At 38.3% G+C, this 14,571-nt stretch overlaps 1 protein-coding gene across 5 annotated transcripts in view; it reads right to left on the reverse strand.

Annotated features, from left to right (window-relative positions):
• The window catches only part of KIF13B (kinesin family member 13B), a 133,161-nt gene that overhangs the window by 116,918 nt on the left and 1,672 nt on the right, over window positions 1-14,571 (reverse strand). For all 5 annotated transcript variants that reach the window (XM_037391370.1, XM_037391368.1, XM_037391369.1 and 2 more), the window contains exon 2: window positions 5,724-5,817. In XM_037391370.1, coding sequence (XP_037247267.1) covers window positions 5,724-5,817 — 94 coding nt within the window. The remainder of the gene's footprint in view (window positions 1-5,723; window positions 5,818-14,571) is intronic.

A 14,571-nucleotide genomic window follows, 5' to 3' on the forward strand; every position in this document is an offset into this window, starting at 1 on the left:
CTTGACTGTCTGCATGCTGTTCTAGAAGATATACAGAGAATCAGTTAATTGTACAAAAATTGTAATATACTATAACTTTGATAAACAGGATCACAGTATTTTGAAGTTTTGCTAAATCTTCCTTTCACTGGGATTTTTGCCTACCATTCCATATATATCACATATTTTAGTGAGTTGTACAAGTAATTGATATGCTTCTTCATGTCACAAAGAGATTATTTATTTATAATTGGTTAATGCAAGTTTTCCACTAGTTAATGTACTTTTTCCCCAACCAACACACTCCCTATTTATAACTTTTGCAGAAGAAATCAATTTATGTGCAAGTTTTACTACTTTGCTATTCAGGCATTTCCCATGTAGTCAGCTAATACTTCACACAGTAAGAGCTGGTAAGTCCTAACTTATTTTCAGCTTTTAGGGAAGTTCTCAACTCACTCTAAAGAGTCACACACACATCGCAGCCAGATGAAAGCCAGCTTCACCTGTGCTCTGTGCAGACCAAGTCCTGTGCCAAGCAGGAGCTTCTCCTGCCCCTCAGCACGCTCACTGGTGCTGCCTCCGCATTGGGCAACATCATCACAAGATTCCTGGCTGAGAGCAGGCAGAGTGAGTTTGCATGGGCTCGCACGAATGCTGCGTTCCAGTATTTAGTTACTGAGCAAAGAATAAGTGAAAACAGAATCTGGCTAAATACACTTTCTGAGCTTGGCAAAAGCTCTGGGCTCTTTGCCTATTATTTAACATAGTATCTAGGCATTTTGTAAACTTTCACCTTAAAGTAGAATACAAGGCTTGGCTCAATAGATACCTTTTAATTCTCATGGCCACAGCAGTAGTGTTTTACAATTAGTAAGCCCCTCCAAGCCTTTTTTTTTTTTTTTTAATTCAGAAGTAATGTGTTTGTTATTATTCATCCACTTCACACTTAACCCTTCAAAATGAATGAAATAACATTGCTTAGTCCTTGACACTCCAGCAAGTGTTTTCTGGGTACGATTTTCTCAATAGCTAAATTTTTGACAGCATTCTGTCTGTCTTGGTCCTAATCTTCAATTCTTCTTCAAAAGGATTTAAAAGGTTCTTCAGCTTTATAAAAAGAAAAAAACCCTTTAAGTCAAAAATGAACTACAGAAAGTTTTAACACACTGGGCTGTTTATTTCAACCCAACAGCTGCCTAAAGTCCATCATTCATCTGAAACCAGCAATTTATTACCTACTTAATGCATAAAGTAGGATCATTTTTTTAATTGTTCTTTTTCACTAAATTCTGTGAGTATTGGTTTAATTTTCTCAACAATGTTTAAGTTCATTATGGAAGAAATTTCCTTTTGTGAGTAGTATTATTAGTAGCTGCGACAAGGTAATTATTTACCTACAGCTCTGAAAGGTGACCCCATTGTAATTACAAGGACAGTAGTTCAAAATTATTTCTCCCCACAACCTTTTTCAGGGCTGTCACTTGTCTCAGAAAGAAAATGGGAATTGGAATGGTAGAAGAATGTTATAAAAGTATTCCTTTATAAGTAAAATATACTTGGGATTCATCCAGTTCCTCATCAAAGCAGAAATCAAGCTCAGATGTTGTGAGGCTACAAAAATCCTCAAGTCTAAAATAACAGTACAAACCTTCTCAGTTTGCAGAGCTCCTTAGAAAACAATCAAATTGAGTTTAAGTATCATGAATTCATAAGCAAAAAACGCTATCTGTATGGATACAAAAGTAAACTGGTTTAAATCCAGGAATAGATACCTTAAAAGCAAACTACATTTTAAAAATGTTTATAAAAAGATACTCAATTATTTAAATATCTACTACAAAGCACTAATTATAAAGATATTACAATAGCTGAAAAGGGGAAATTCAGCCTAGATTAGCACACTTGTCAGCTTCAGTTAGCTGTACTCATTCTTTGGAATAGTTTTTACCCTTTGAAATCTTTTTTTTAAATCAAATTGCCAGTCTTTGAAATCTCACTGTTCTGTAAAACAAGCAAGAAAGCATCTATAAACCACAGACTGTGACAGAAGTACACAAAAGTCAGCATTCCTTTCATTTTTAAGCATATTCTCTTAAAAAAAAAAAGGCTCAAAAGTGGTTTGTTGGGCAGATTAAATAAATGCTTTGTTTTACAAATATCATGGCTTATTCGTAGGCCTGCGCCAGACTAATACACAACTTATTTCTGAGTTTGTATCAGTTACACTTCATTTACAGTTATGTCTGCAGCATGTAATAAAACTCCTTTGTCTGACCTGTCAAAAATAATAATTTTTCAAGTCTTTTTAATAGGTCTTGTTTGGGAAATGTAAAATGACAGCACTGGCAAATAGATATTTAAAAAAAAAAGGCTATAAAGGAACCTAGAGTAATTAGAGCCTATTTGGAGGTTTTCCAAAATATTAATTCCTATAAACATTCCAATTGTTGCCTAGGACTGATCTATTCACTTCAATCAAGATGAGTTCACACCCTCTTTCAAGCACTAGCCACCAAGTAATAATGCTTTGCACCACACAGTAAATCCAGTGTTGATAAAGAAACTTTAGCCTTGACCTTTGCAACAGAGAGAACAGACAACTACATAAGGCAAACAAAAAAGTTGACAAGTCATGCTAATGATACTATTCATTTACCACAAATCCCTGGAGGTTCACACATCCTTGAGGGGGAAGATTTTGATTTAAAGAGGTCACTTAGGAAAAGTAGTGACAAAACTCAAGGCTCTGTAGCAAACAGTTCTGTGAAAGCAACTAAAGAACAGGTTGATGATTTCCACACAGCGTAATCTTCATTTTAATACAAGAAACTACCACTCAACTGAACCCACCCCCCAATAGCCCAAGGTTAGTAACAAAGCCTACCCAGCCTGGAGGTCATCCATTAGATTTTAAAATTGATCTTTTATATGCGATCAGATTACTGAAACCTCCACAACACTATTAAGGATTGCTCAATAATTGCTGTGTTTCTCCGTCTCAGGAAAGGTCATCTCTTGGTTAAGGAATAACAGGAGGATGCTAGATTTTTGAAGTTGTATGACAAGAGACATCTTTTCTTTTGAGAGCAAATGTATCATAGCATTTATTAACCCTCAAGCAGGTCAATCTGTTATCACTTGGATTTTCAAAACACTTCTTAATTTTTAATGCAAAACTTGAAACAGCTAGAGACGCTCTTTTTCTGAAAACCTGAAAAAGCTTCAGTGGTATTTACAGCAACACAATTTGCTACCTCTGAAAGTCAGGTCCCGCACACCTCAACCTGAGCGTCTGTCAAAATAGGAAATACTGAAAGAGTGGACATTTCTGACTTTTTCTGTACACATTCATTCCCAGGTCCCATGGGAAATGAGAAGGAGAGGTGGGTCTATCACTTAGAAACTCCAAAGCCTTTAACTCAGAGACAACTGAAGACAGTATGTCAGGTAGTTGCCCTTTTAACTGATTTTGCTGGCAGAGATTTTTTTGCAGATGGTCAGACACGTTATGCAGATCTCTGGTCTTTCAGAACCACCTTCAGGAAACAGGACAAATATGCATAACTGTGACACAGGCTAATTCACCCATGAAATTATTTATTTACATCTACCCATCTCCCAGACATGGTTTCTACCAGAGGATGGAAGTGGGAAAACATGTGTATTTCCAAAAGTCATTGGATGTTTTCCAAAATGTCACTCCCTGCCAGAGCACGGCTGAGTCATGACAAGTGGGGATGTGACAGCACAGATTTCTGTTTCTAAAATTCTCTTCCCAGTTCCTAAACTGGTGCTGGCATCTTAATGACAAATGCAGCAAAGTTCTTAAGATTTTCAAAACTACCCTGCTTTGCAAGTGTCTAAAGAGTGTATTTACAGTATTATTTACTTTTCTATGTTTAATTAAAAGCACCCTAGATTTGCCAGAATTCCTTCAGCTCACTTTAGACACAAGTATGAAATCAAAATGAATGATTTTACAGTACAAGGCAAAGATGTTGTTGGATTTAGAAACAGATCCTGAGCATAAATTAACCCCCAAACTTAGAAGAACTAAAACAAACCTTTTCCTTGAGCTGGTATTTAAGATTCCTCTGATGGAGCTGCAGAAGCCACGACAATTTAGTGGCAGCCTCTCTCAAGGGTTTTACATGCTAGATAGGACCTGTTCCAAATCCTCACTACTCCAACTATGTTTTTGGGGTATGTTGTCTCACTGTTTGCAGGCAAAACTTTAGTGCCGTTAATGGGCCTCCACTTTTCCCTCTGCCATTAAATCACCCATATAAATTTACTGTGCTTCCTGCTTAGATTAGCAATGGGTATTTGTGAAAATGCAAATGAAGCATTCTTCGGTCTGACATGCTGGTTTCTCACACTAGGCTCACCATCTTGTCTAGGATGTCAACGGAATTGCCAACCGATTCCTCCCTTGCCAGGGGGCATGATTTGCATGATGTATTCTCTCATGGCTGCAGTATGAATGTTTTTTAAACATATATCAGGGAGTATAAACTATGCAGCATTTGATTGGTTGCCATGTTTTAGAGAAACTATGAATAACATTCTTAATACAGCTCTGGCTGACTAGGCTTCTGAGAATCTCAATCTCCTGCCATTTTTAGCAGTTTTAAAGGCTCAAAGCAACATAGGTATTTGGCAACTAAACAATACACGTGTCTCTGGAGGAGGCAGATATTGATACAAACAAAAAACAACCCACCACACACAGCCTGTTTGATTTTAAGTAACTTACTAGAGCTCCAGTCCCACTATCTGTAATAAGTCTTGCAGCTGATGACAAGAGAAAGTACATATTGCACCTGATGATCTCTTTGCTTTTCCATTTACTACCACTTGGGTTTGAGAAGTCTAAATTACCAGAGATCAGGTAAAGAATACTTCTACTAACCACTGACATACAGTATAGCTTTACATGGAAAAGCTACGATATGTTGCATTTAAACAAAGCTCTTCTATGTGTTCAACCGATTTTTTCTGTCACCCCTAAGACCACTTCCTTTTGTTTTTCCAGAAAGTAGATCACAATTGACTGTAGATGTCCAGTAATGGGCTTTGCCTTTTCCTGCACCCGTTATTTTGTTTCACACATACATTTTTTCATTTCCTCCCCTTGCAAACAAGGAATAAATTAAGTAGTCACAGCCTTAACCTATCAATTATTACAGGACTTTTCACTTTCACAGTTGTTTAACAAATTTATGCCAGTTCCGACATAAATTGGTCCCTACCCTTAGACACCTTTCCAAGTACTTTCGATGCTTGTAATGCCCCACTGTCAAGATACTTCTAGAGCTACACCTCTCCAGCATTTTCCCATTCCCCTTCTTATGCAATGAATACAAGCTCATTATAAGAAAATAATTGTCAAAATTAATTTCATTCCAAAATGACAAACTGTGGCCCGCTCAAATTATTTTGCAGATTTAAATTTCTCATGTTCCATAACAGCACGTGAGAAGAAGTGCAACAGTTCACAGACCCATTAATTGCTAACACGTTGGTTAGAGCAGGAAGCAAATGCAGTAAGCACTACGTTTTCAAAGCATCTTCCCCGTGTGGTAAAATCAGCCTTACTTTATAGATGATGGCAATTACTTTGCAGAAAGAATAATATATTATTTTGTAAACTGAAAGCCCTCTATCAAGGTCTACATGTCCTTGTTACTAGCCTCATATTTAGTTTATGAAACCTGACTTTCCGTATTCGAAAACCTTACCTGGCATCTCCTTTTGAAAGGTTGGTGTTTACAGGATGAAGAATAACCTTGTTTGCATCCACATCCACCACACATTTTGTATGCAGATCAAGCTCTATAAAGAAATGAGAAAGTGTCAAGTGCTGCTCCTAAAGCACTAGGTTTATATACACCATTACTTCCTCCAGACACCAAATTTATTCATGCAGTCTGACAGCCACCCATCAGCTAGAGAATAGAAACAGGACTATTGCCAAATTCCACTTCTAGAGATATTCTGATGGGATGGATCCTGTCCAGCTTTAAAGCATACACTCTTTTCAAAAAAAGAAAGAGCACTTAGGTTTTACTGAAGGACAATCAGCATATACAAGGCAGTATGAAATTTCTTCTGGGGAAAGAACCATTAGGCATGGTACCACTTTGACAGCAATTCTTACTGCTCTCTCAATGTCTCACAGGCTTAGAGGGAAAGCTGCCCCCACCATCTGCAGCACATTTCCCCCAGCCACTGGTCTGATACTGCAGCATGCCATGCCAGCTGTCAGTCCTGGGGCACCTGCTTTGAGACATTCAAGTCCCACCAAAAATAATTTAGGTGCGACCATACAGAAAAGGGCTTATCCTTCCCCACAGGCTCCCAGTCAGCTGGAAAGCCCAACTCTTCCAAATGATACTATGGAAAGAGATATATACCATGAGTAATAAGGATATTTGCAATGTATGAGAATTCTCAGGCACTGAAGTGGAGAAAACAAAATAAAAGCATCAGTAGCACTGACAACCATCCAAGATACCCACCCAATGACAAATGGAGTTAGATATAAAAAAGAGCACACAGCCACTTGTAATCAAAGTCACTACAGACATAGGGGCCTTGACACAAACAAGTCCAGTCCTATGTTCTTACACTGATGCTGAACCTGGAAAGTGCACCCAAGTGCCGATACTTACAAACGTGACACAGTAATCACACCCAGCAGGCACTCTGCAACGCTCTGACATGCTGTGATGACAAGGGGCTACACTGAATAACCTCCACACAGGCTTCAACACCTCAGCTGAATCACCAAAATACTCTCCTGTCTAATCATGTTAATTATAATCCTCATCCTCCTTCATCTTTGCTCTTTCCTTCTCTGCCACCTGTACTTGCTCTTTCACCTTACAGCACCTTATAAACTCAGACTGAAAATTGCTCAGGCAAAGACTGCAGATCTTAATTATGGCACAGCACCTTGCAGACTTCTTGCTACTGTCGAATAATATAAAAAGAGTTTCTTGCATTGACTTTTTTTTTCTTTTTTTTAACAAAATGTAATAACCTTTTTGCTAGTGGAAACACGAGAAAGCAAGCCAAAGCTCAAGATTACTGGTCACAGCAGGCAGTCACATGAGACTGAAATCCTTCTGAAAACTACCCCTCTCATTAAACTGTGATTTTGTAGAAGGAAGAGAGACAAGTTTCAGAAGCTAGTGTTTAATTTCTCTCCACACCCTGAAAGACAATTTACCTATCATTAATATGCAATACATGCTTGCTTAGATGAAATTATATTCTTCATACATCCTGTATTCAACAAGCCACTTTATCTTGGACTGGCTGGTTAGTGATTAACATTCTGTATTGCAGTGACCTGCTTTTCCTCAACTCCTGAAGGAGTTTTTTGCATGCTACCTCCCTTATGCAAAGCATAAGGTATGTGCACTCTGTATATGAACAGTATGGTCTCTAGCACATTTTTTAATCCATCTCTTGAGAGAGAATGCTGATGGCAGGTTTTGCACCCCTGATTGCCCAGTGAACTCAAGGTCTTGCATTAAACCTCTTTGTGAAATACATTTAAGAAAGCACACAGGCAGGATACAAGAGTTCCTTGAAGCCATGTGATCTCACAGGAAAAGAAGATTCAAAGCCCATTTGTCATGTACAAGACACCTTGTCTGATTATTTTCATCACAAAGGTAACATTAAAATCCCTCACCTAGGCATCCTGCAGACAGGGGACAGCACAGTTTTGGCAGATGTGGTGAACCAACCCAACAGCTATTTCCAAACAGGGAGGTCTCAGTCCTTCCTTCTGGCTACCTGCGCCTGTTGCTCACCTTCCACCACTACTGCGCTCAGCAGACTCCTCTGTAAATCACTTTCAGTTACTTCAACAGTAACTAAGCAGAAAACTACTGTTTTAACAGCACATCATGCACTTTCTACAAATTCTGGCTCCATTACAAAGCACGTTCTTTGACTGATTTCCGATCTCTTTAACGCTTCTGGTAGGCTGAGAGAAGAATCTTGTATTAGACACTACTGAAAATGATATAACCATGATTTCCACCTCATTAAGTTTTTAATATTACTAAAGCAGGTCAATCTTATAAACAAATTATCTTCCTGCTCTTTGGGATACGATCACACACTGACTCCACCCTTACTTTCATAGTTTCAGTGTCTCCTAGGTAAGCAGTGTACTTGCTGCCCCTGAACAACAAGCAAAATTAAGATGCACCATGATAAGATGATAAGCACGCACATCCAAAATCACTGATTAGTTAATCTTGTAGTAAGGACTCATTTGTCGAGGCTTGGTACTATTATTTCTTTCAGCTATACAGCTGTTTGTTTTTTTTCCATGCAGCATGAAAACTCGGAGAAGTTAAAAGATAACAGAGGCTGCTCACTGTCAAACTCTGGAGATGTATCACAAATCTTGTACCTCAACAAGATTTAAAATTTCACCTATTATTATTGATAATCTGCTTCTACCTTCAGTCATTACCAAGAAAACACAATCAACTACTCATTTGCTTCATCAAATCAAGAAACTAATCAGCTAATTGGTTTTTGAAAAATTAAAACTCAACTCTCAACATCTCAAGAAACATTTATTGCAGGGAATGAAAACCTCTTTCATAGCTTCAGAGCAAGAGAGCTGTGACATCCATAATAAAAGGGTAACATATCTTAGTCACTTTTCCACATTTACACTTCATGTAGAAGTGTTAAGCAAAGCTGGGCCAAGTGCAAAAAGAATTGTTGTCACGTGCGTCCAAGGTACTCGCATCTCTATTTCACTTGTGAAACTGGAAGGTGGGGCTTAGATGCGGCCATTTTCCTTCCCATTTCCCTTGATTTTTCAACCCCTCACAGAAGTTTTCTTAAACAATAAAAACTGGGATTTGAGCAATGCAGATCTCAGCTAAAACCACACTCATGTAAATCCTAAGTGACTATACCTTTGATAAAAGGCTGTTGTAAAAAGCATTCAAGCTACCCATACACACTTTGGGCTTTTCTGCTAGCCTAAGAAATTTGGTGTGTTTCCAACAAGGTAGAAAAGTCAGTAAGCAAGAGAGAGCAGGAAAAGCAGAACCAGGAGCAGTGTACCACCACATGCAATGGTGAATTCACTCCCAACAACAGGTAGGAGTTCGCGTTCCCTCTGTAATAGCAGTCACGCATCTGGTAATCATAAACTCAACATAGCAGATTCCACAACAGTGTTAGGAAACACTAGCAAAGGTGCAACTTTAAAACATACCAAACAGGTCTGGGGCCGAGACAGACTGTATGTGAATCCTGGAGGAAGGGGAGAGAAGCATTTTGGAAATCATTGGACTTTTCAGCTCTGGGAAACCTCCATCTTTGTTTATGGATCAGTTAGGGAACCGTCTTGATAGATGAGCTGCAACTAATGACAACACTGGTTGGATAATGACATACCTAACCCACTCGCTTTCATAGCGTATGAAATCAAACCCAGCTGCATCAGCTGGTATAATGAAAACATCTGAACTGCCATGCAGTGATCCTGCAGCTTTTTCAGCTACTGCCCTAAAACTCATCCCACCTTTAAGGTTACTAGATTTCAGAACCAAACAAAATGATCCTAATAGATAGCTTTTGCAGGGCAGTTTGAAATAATCTTAAAATGAAAGATGATACAGTGAATAAGTTTGTCTGCAATTTATTAAACTAGCGGTTGGGACCATGGCATCGTAATGGCTTTTAGTACAACAGTCACAGTAGCTGAAAAGCCTGTTACAACTTATGTGAACTTCCATATTTTCCTCTTTATATACTCTATTTTTTCACATTGTATAAGATTAATTAAGGGAAAGTACTTCCCAATTCATCAAGAGCCTTTATTTCCATATAAATTTTCCCATCAGATTTCAATTTTAAGAAATTAGTTTCTGATGGTTTACAGTTTTTCAGCCCTTTCAAAGACTATCTAAACCCCACTGAAACAAAAGATGTGAACCTGGTGTTATAACTAAAATTGAATAAAACCTGTGACAGGTTCCTCCTGGTCCCACTACCAGATTTAGGGCAACTGCACTTGCACTGATTCCTGAGGACCCCTTGGAGACAGGACATTAAGCTCCGTACTGTCACTGGGAACCAGCATGGCTGTTCTTGCAGTTTCAGAAAAGCTAACTGAAGTATAAAAAATAAAATGTAAGAGGTTTAAAGTGCATGTACTAAGCTTATAAGCCAAAATTGGCCCCAAATACAAAGCTCACAATAATCTCCTCTAAAGACAGACGATAGACATTTTATATTTTAAATTGCCAGTAGATTTTCAGGAGATTAACATTCCCTTGAAGGTTAGAACTGGAATGTTGTGGCCTGAGCCTTCATTCAATGAGAAATTACAGTCTGTTTCTTGTACCTTTCCTGGTCCAAAAAAGCAAATGGCAATAATGTTTAAATAGTAACTTAAAAATATTTATAAGTTTATTTATCACACAAATGAAATGAATGCCAACTAAAAGAAAAAAAAAAAAGAGGCTGTTGTTTGGGTTTTTTGTTTGAAAAAGAAATCTAAAAGCAAGTTCAAACACAACAGGCCCTCAGGTTTCCTTGCCAATATTTGTTGCCTTAGAGTGACTTCTCTTTGCCCTTTGCCGCGTAGAAGCCAACATGAATAAGAGAAAAAATAACTGACTATATGAGAGTGTGAAAATAACTTATATCTAAATTACAGTGCTAAGAACTTAAATGAAAAAAAAAATTAGCATCACAGCACTTTTAAGGCATTAATTACAAAACATAGTGACGGATACATTCTGGGCAAAAGTACAGTAATTTGACTTGTCCCTTGAAGTCTACGCCGGGCATCTTTCAGGCTTCTCTCCTACATATATGAACTGCGCAAATGTAATTCATTAAATTTTCAGTTTGAAGCAATTAAAGAACATTAAATATGTATGAGTGCATCTGGAAGGGCACACAATACTATCTAATCTTGATGATGAGGTGCAAGTATACGTGAGCACACTGTACACTGAATGCAAGCAAGCTCTCCTTGCATGTTAACGCTACGTTGTCCAAATGGTAAAAAATTTATTCTGCCTTCCGCCGTTTCATGTTCTGCAAGAACATGCTCTGCTTGCCAAATGGCTTTAGTAAAGGCACTCAGTGTATCTGGACATTAACCTTACAGTCAGTTCTGCTGCTGCATGCACTGCTCAGCTCACAGAGAGTAAGTAAATAAATCAGTCTGGTGACTTTGACGCAGCAAAGAGCTCTGAGGAAGCTCAACACACAACTCCGTGCTGCTGCTGCTTTTTTTCAGGCTTCAGAGTTAACAGGAATGAAACGCAATAGTGTTTGCTCTGCCACCAGCCACCTAAAAGCCAAGGCAAAACTATTCACATTGTGTGTATCTGATCTTCTGTTGACTTCAGGAGGAGCAAGCAAACGTGAAACCAGAGCAGCACGGTAATCTCATACTGCACTTTAGGCTAGCTCTAAAGATGTAATTAGCACAAGAATTGTTTGCCTTTGTGTCATCCACATTAGACTGGTAGTCTCAACGGAGACTTTGGCTGTGGGGAGTAAGCTTGTAACACTTTAGGAGTTCTTAAAATACAATTGCCTCACAGAGGAACACAAAGTGAAACACTAATTCCACATGCTTTACCCATTTGTCACCGTGTCTCTAGGTTAATCCAGCTCATACTGCAAACACTATTTTATAGGTTATCAGCAATCACCAGGAAACACTAAAAAAATCTGGACACTCATGCATGACAAGGATAATGGTGAAGAAAAGTCTTGTGTTTTTCATATTGCCATCAGGATACAACAGGTGCCATTTCATTTATTCTAATACCATAATTAATCTTGTAAAACTGCTTGCACAAACTTTAGTTTATAAATAAATTGTTTCTGTCGTAATCTCCAGTGGAAAAACAAACAAATAAAACCAAAAGAACAATCCCTGCCTCCACCCCCAAAACCAAAACCATTTCAAATGACTGAAAAACCAACCTGCTCCAAAGAGTAGGAGGACATAAAATTACCACCTAACACCATGGTCAGAAGCTTGCACAGATACAGAAGCAAATTCCTTCCTTACAAGCACTGGAGACAGACTCTGTCATCAAAGCACAAAAAGATCCGTGTTGGAACACGGAAACTAGTCTGGATGAATACAAACATTAACGTGACAGCTAACCAAATATGTATTTACAGGCAAACTAGATATCTGAACTGGAAGCTGCAGTTCTTACACTACAGTCCTACAAACAGTTTAACCTGGCAGCGCTGCCAGAATACAGGCTGTGTGCCCATACTGTTTAAACTTAACCTAGCACACCCACAGAACCACTCCCCAGCTGAGCTGTGCAACGCCACCACTTGCCTGTGGGCTAGCACCAGTACTTCTATTGCTCCTCAATAAATTCACTCAAAGTACTAAACACATAGTTTTTTGCAGTTAGTTTCCTGTCTTTCTTGTCAAACATAAAAGTATTATCCCAAGTGAAATGTAGCAACACAACAGCAGTAGCTTTTACTGGTTTAATGTGTCGTCAGCCATACACTTGAGCAAAAGTCATATTCTTTTAGTACTGATAAAAATGTTATATTTTAATTAACACTACAATGAATTGATTCCAAGGCACAGGGAAACACAAGGACTTAATTGTACTTCGAGGGTGCCTGTGCACCAACATCATCTGAAAACAAAATACTCAGTAAGACAAATCTTAATTAAAAAGCCTCCAGTTGCCTTTTCCTGGTTTCATGGTATGGCTTGAGCTTTGCACAGCACTTACCTGAAATATAATCAATATCTGCTAAATGAAGTCAAACACTGACACTATTTGTAAAAGGAAATCCACTGCAACTCTAAAATACAACAGCAGAAGAACTTACTGATTGTAATCAAAAACCCATCTGAAAAAAGCAGGGCACTAGGAAATATTTAGGTGAATGACAAAACCAAGAAAACAGAAGAGTCTTATCTAACAACACAGTATTGAATTATTTAATTCATAACAGCATACTAATTGAGGTCCCAGTTTGCAAAGTAGACAGTATGCAAAAAAAGAAGTCACTATTGCTACCTAGAAGAGCCTACAGCTTTAGATGTGATGCTGCAAGTGTGTTGACATAGCAGTAGTTTTACTACAGCATAGGTTCCATACACAGTTTGTAGGGCTGGGGTCTAATTCAAAGCAAGATCCAAAAAAAGTAATCTAGATGCAAAACCACCAAGAAACCCAAGTACAATTACAAACTCTTCCCCTCATTGCTAAAAATCAGTACTATGAACTTAGTTTATAGATTACTACTTCACACGAGAATGAAGCAGGACCCTCCATACTACCACCTTGAAATGCAAGTACTATGAATAACCACCTATCTGATATAGAAATCCCTTCAATATGCATGCAAGGAACCTATTATACTTTTATGAGCTGTATAAGTTAGTAATAGTTAAACATACCACTTTTATTAACCTAATAAAGCCTTGCCTTAAGAAATTCATAATTCAAACACTAAAGACAACCACCACCACCACAGGTAAACACTGAGAGTATTTCAAAGCTTCAATTTCAACAGTTGTAACCATGTTTGCAACTTTAAGCCCTTCGGTGCAGAGGGAAGGAAAGAACATTACTCGTGATCCTGAAGAAAACAAGTATTTGCTTCAGGTCCAAAGCCCCAGAACTTCACACAAAAACTACTTAGAACACAGTACGTATTAGAGAACTTCCAAGAAAGATGCCTCTTGCCTCAAAGTCTATTATAAAAGCAAAGCCACAGAAGTCTAAGAACTGGATGACTCTTCAGTAAATCAGTTACACATTCTTAAATGTAACATTAAATAGGTAAGAAAAATACTAGGCTTCATATCACTGTTTGTTTCTATAAATTCAAGGAGCATCAGAAATACTACAAGGAGGTATCAGTTGTTTAGAACTGGTCAAAACATCTGGAATATGACAACTAATCTGCTCAAAAAAAATTGATTTCAGAACATTTGAGGGAGAAAAAGACATTGATCTTTCAGGCTAGACTTACATGCATTTTGGTATCACTTATAAAATAACAGGATGCTTAATAGCTGCAAAGTGGTTCTTACAGAGGGGAGGTACATCCCAAGCACCAAGCTACATGCCAAGAGTGTGGGGTTCAGGTCCCTCTTGTCTCTGATGAACAGCAAGGGCTGACAGGCAAATGTCCCTTGCTCCTAGATAAGCCTCCTAACAACCAGGATACAGTGGTCCTCTCTCATCAGTAACATTTTTAAGTTTATACAGAATAAAATAGCTCTGAAAACAAGATACACCCTTCCATTCTCCGAGATTCGTGCAGCTCAACATTAGGATATTCCCCAGGACGGCAGATGCTTCAGTCATCTTATACTGCTCTAAATCTATAATCTTCCATCATTTCTTCCCCTTTACTTCCACCACTTCTTCCCCACATATTTTTTTCCTGCAGAACTGTTTCTAGCTAGAAACAGCTTTAAGACCATATGTAGGTTATAGTCCAAGAGGGACAAGTGTATTATTTATCCTTGGAGATTTAAAAATCGACTGAACGAGGCCCTGTGAAACCTTACCTAAT

The sequence above is a fragment of the Falco rusticolus genome, chromosome 6 (assembly GCF_015220075.1).
Source record: "Falco rusticolus isolate bFalRus1 chromosome 6, bFalRus1.pri, whole genome shotgun sequence".
In the NCBI taxonomy this organism is placed as follows: domain Eukaryota; kingdom Metazoa; phylum Chordata; class Aves; order Falconiformes; family Falconidae; genus Falco; species Falco rusticolus.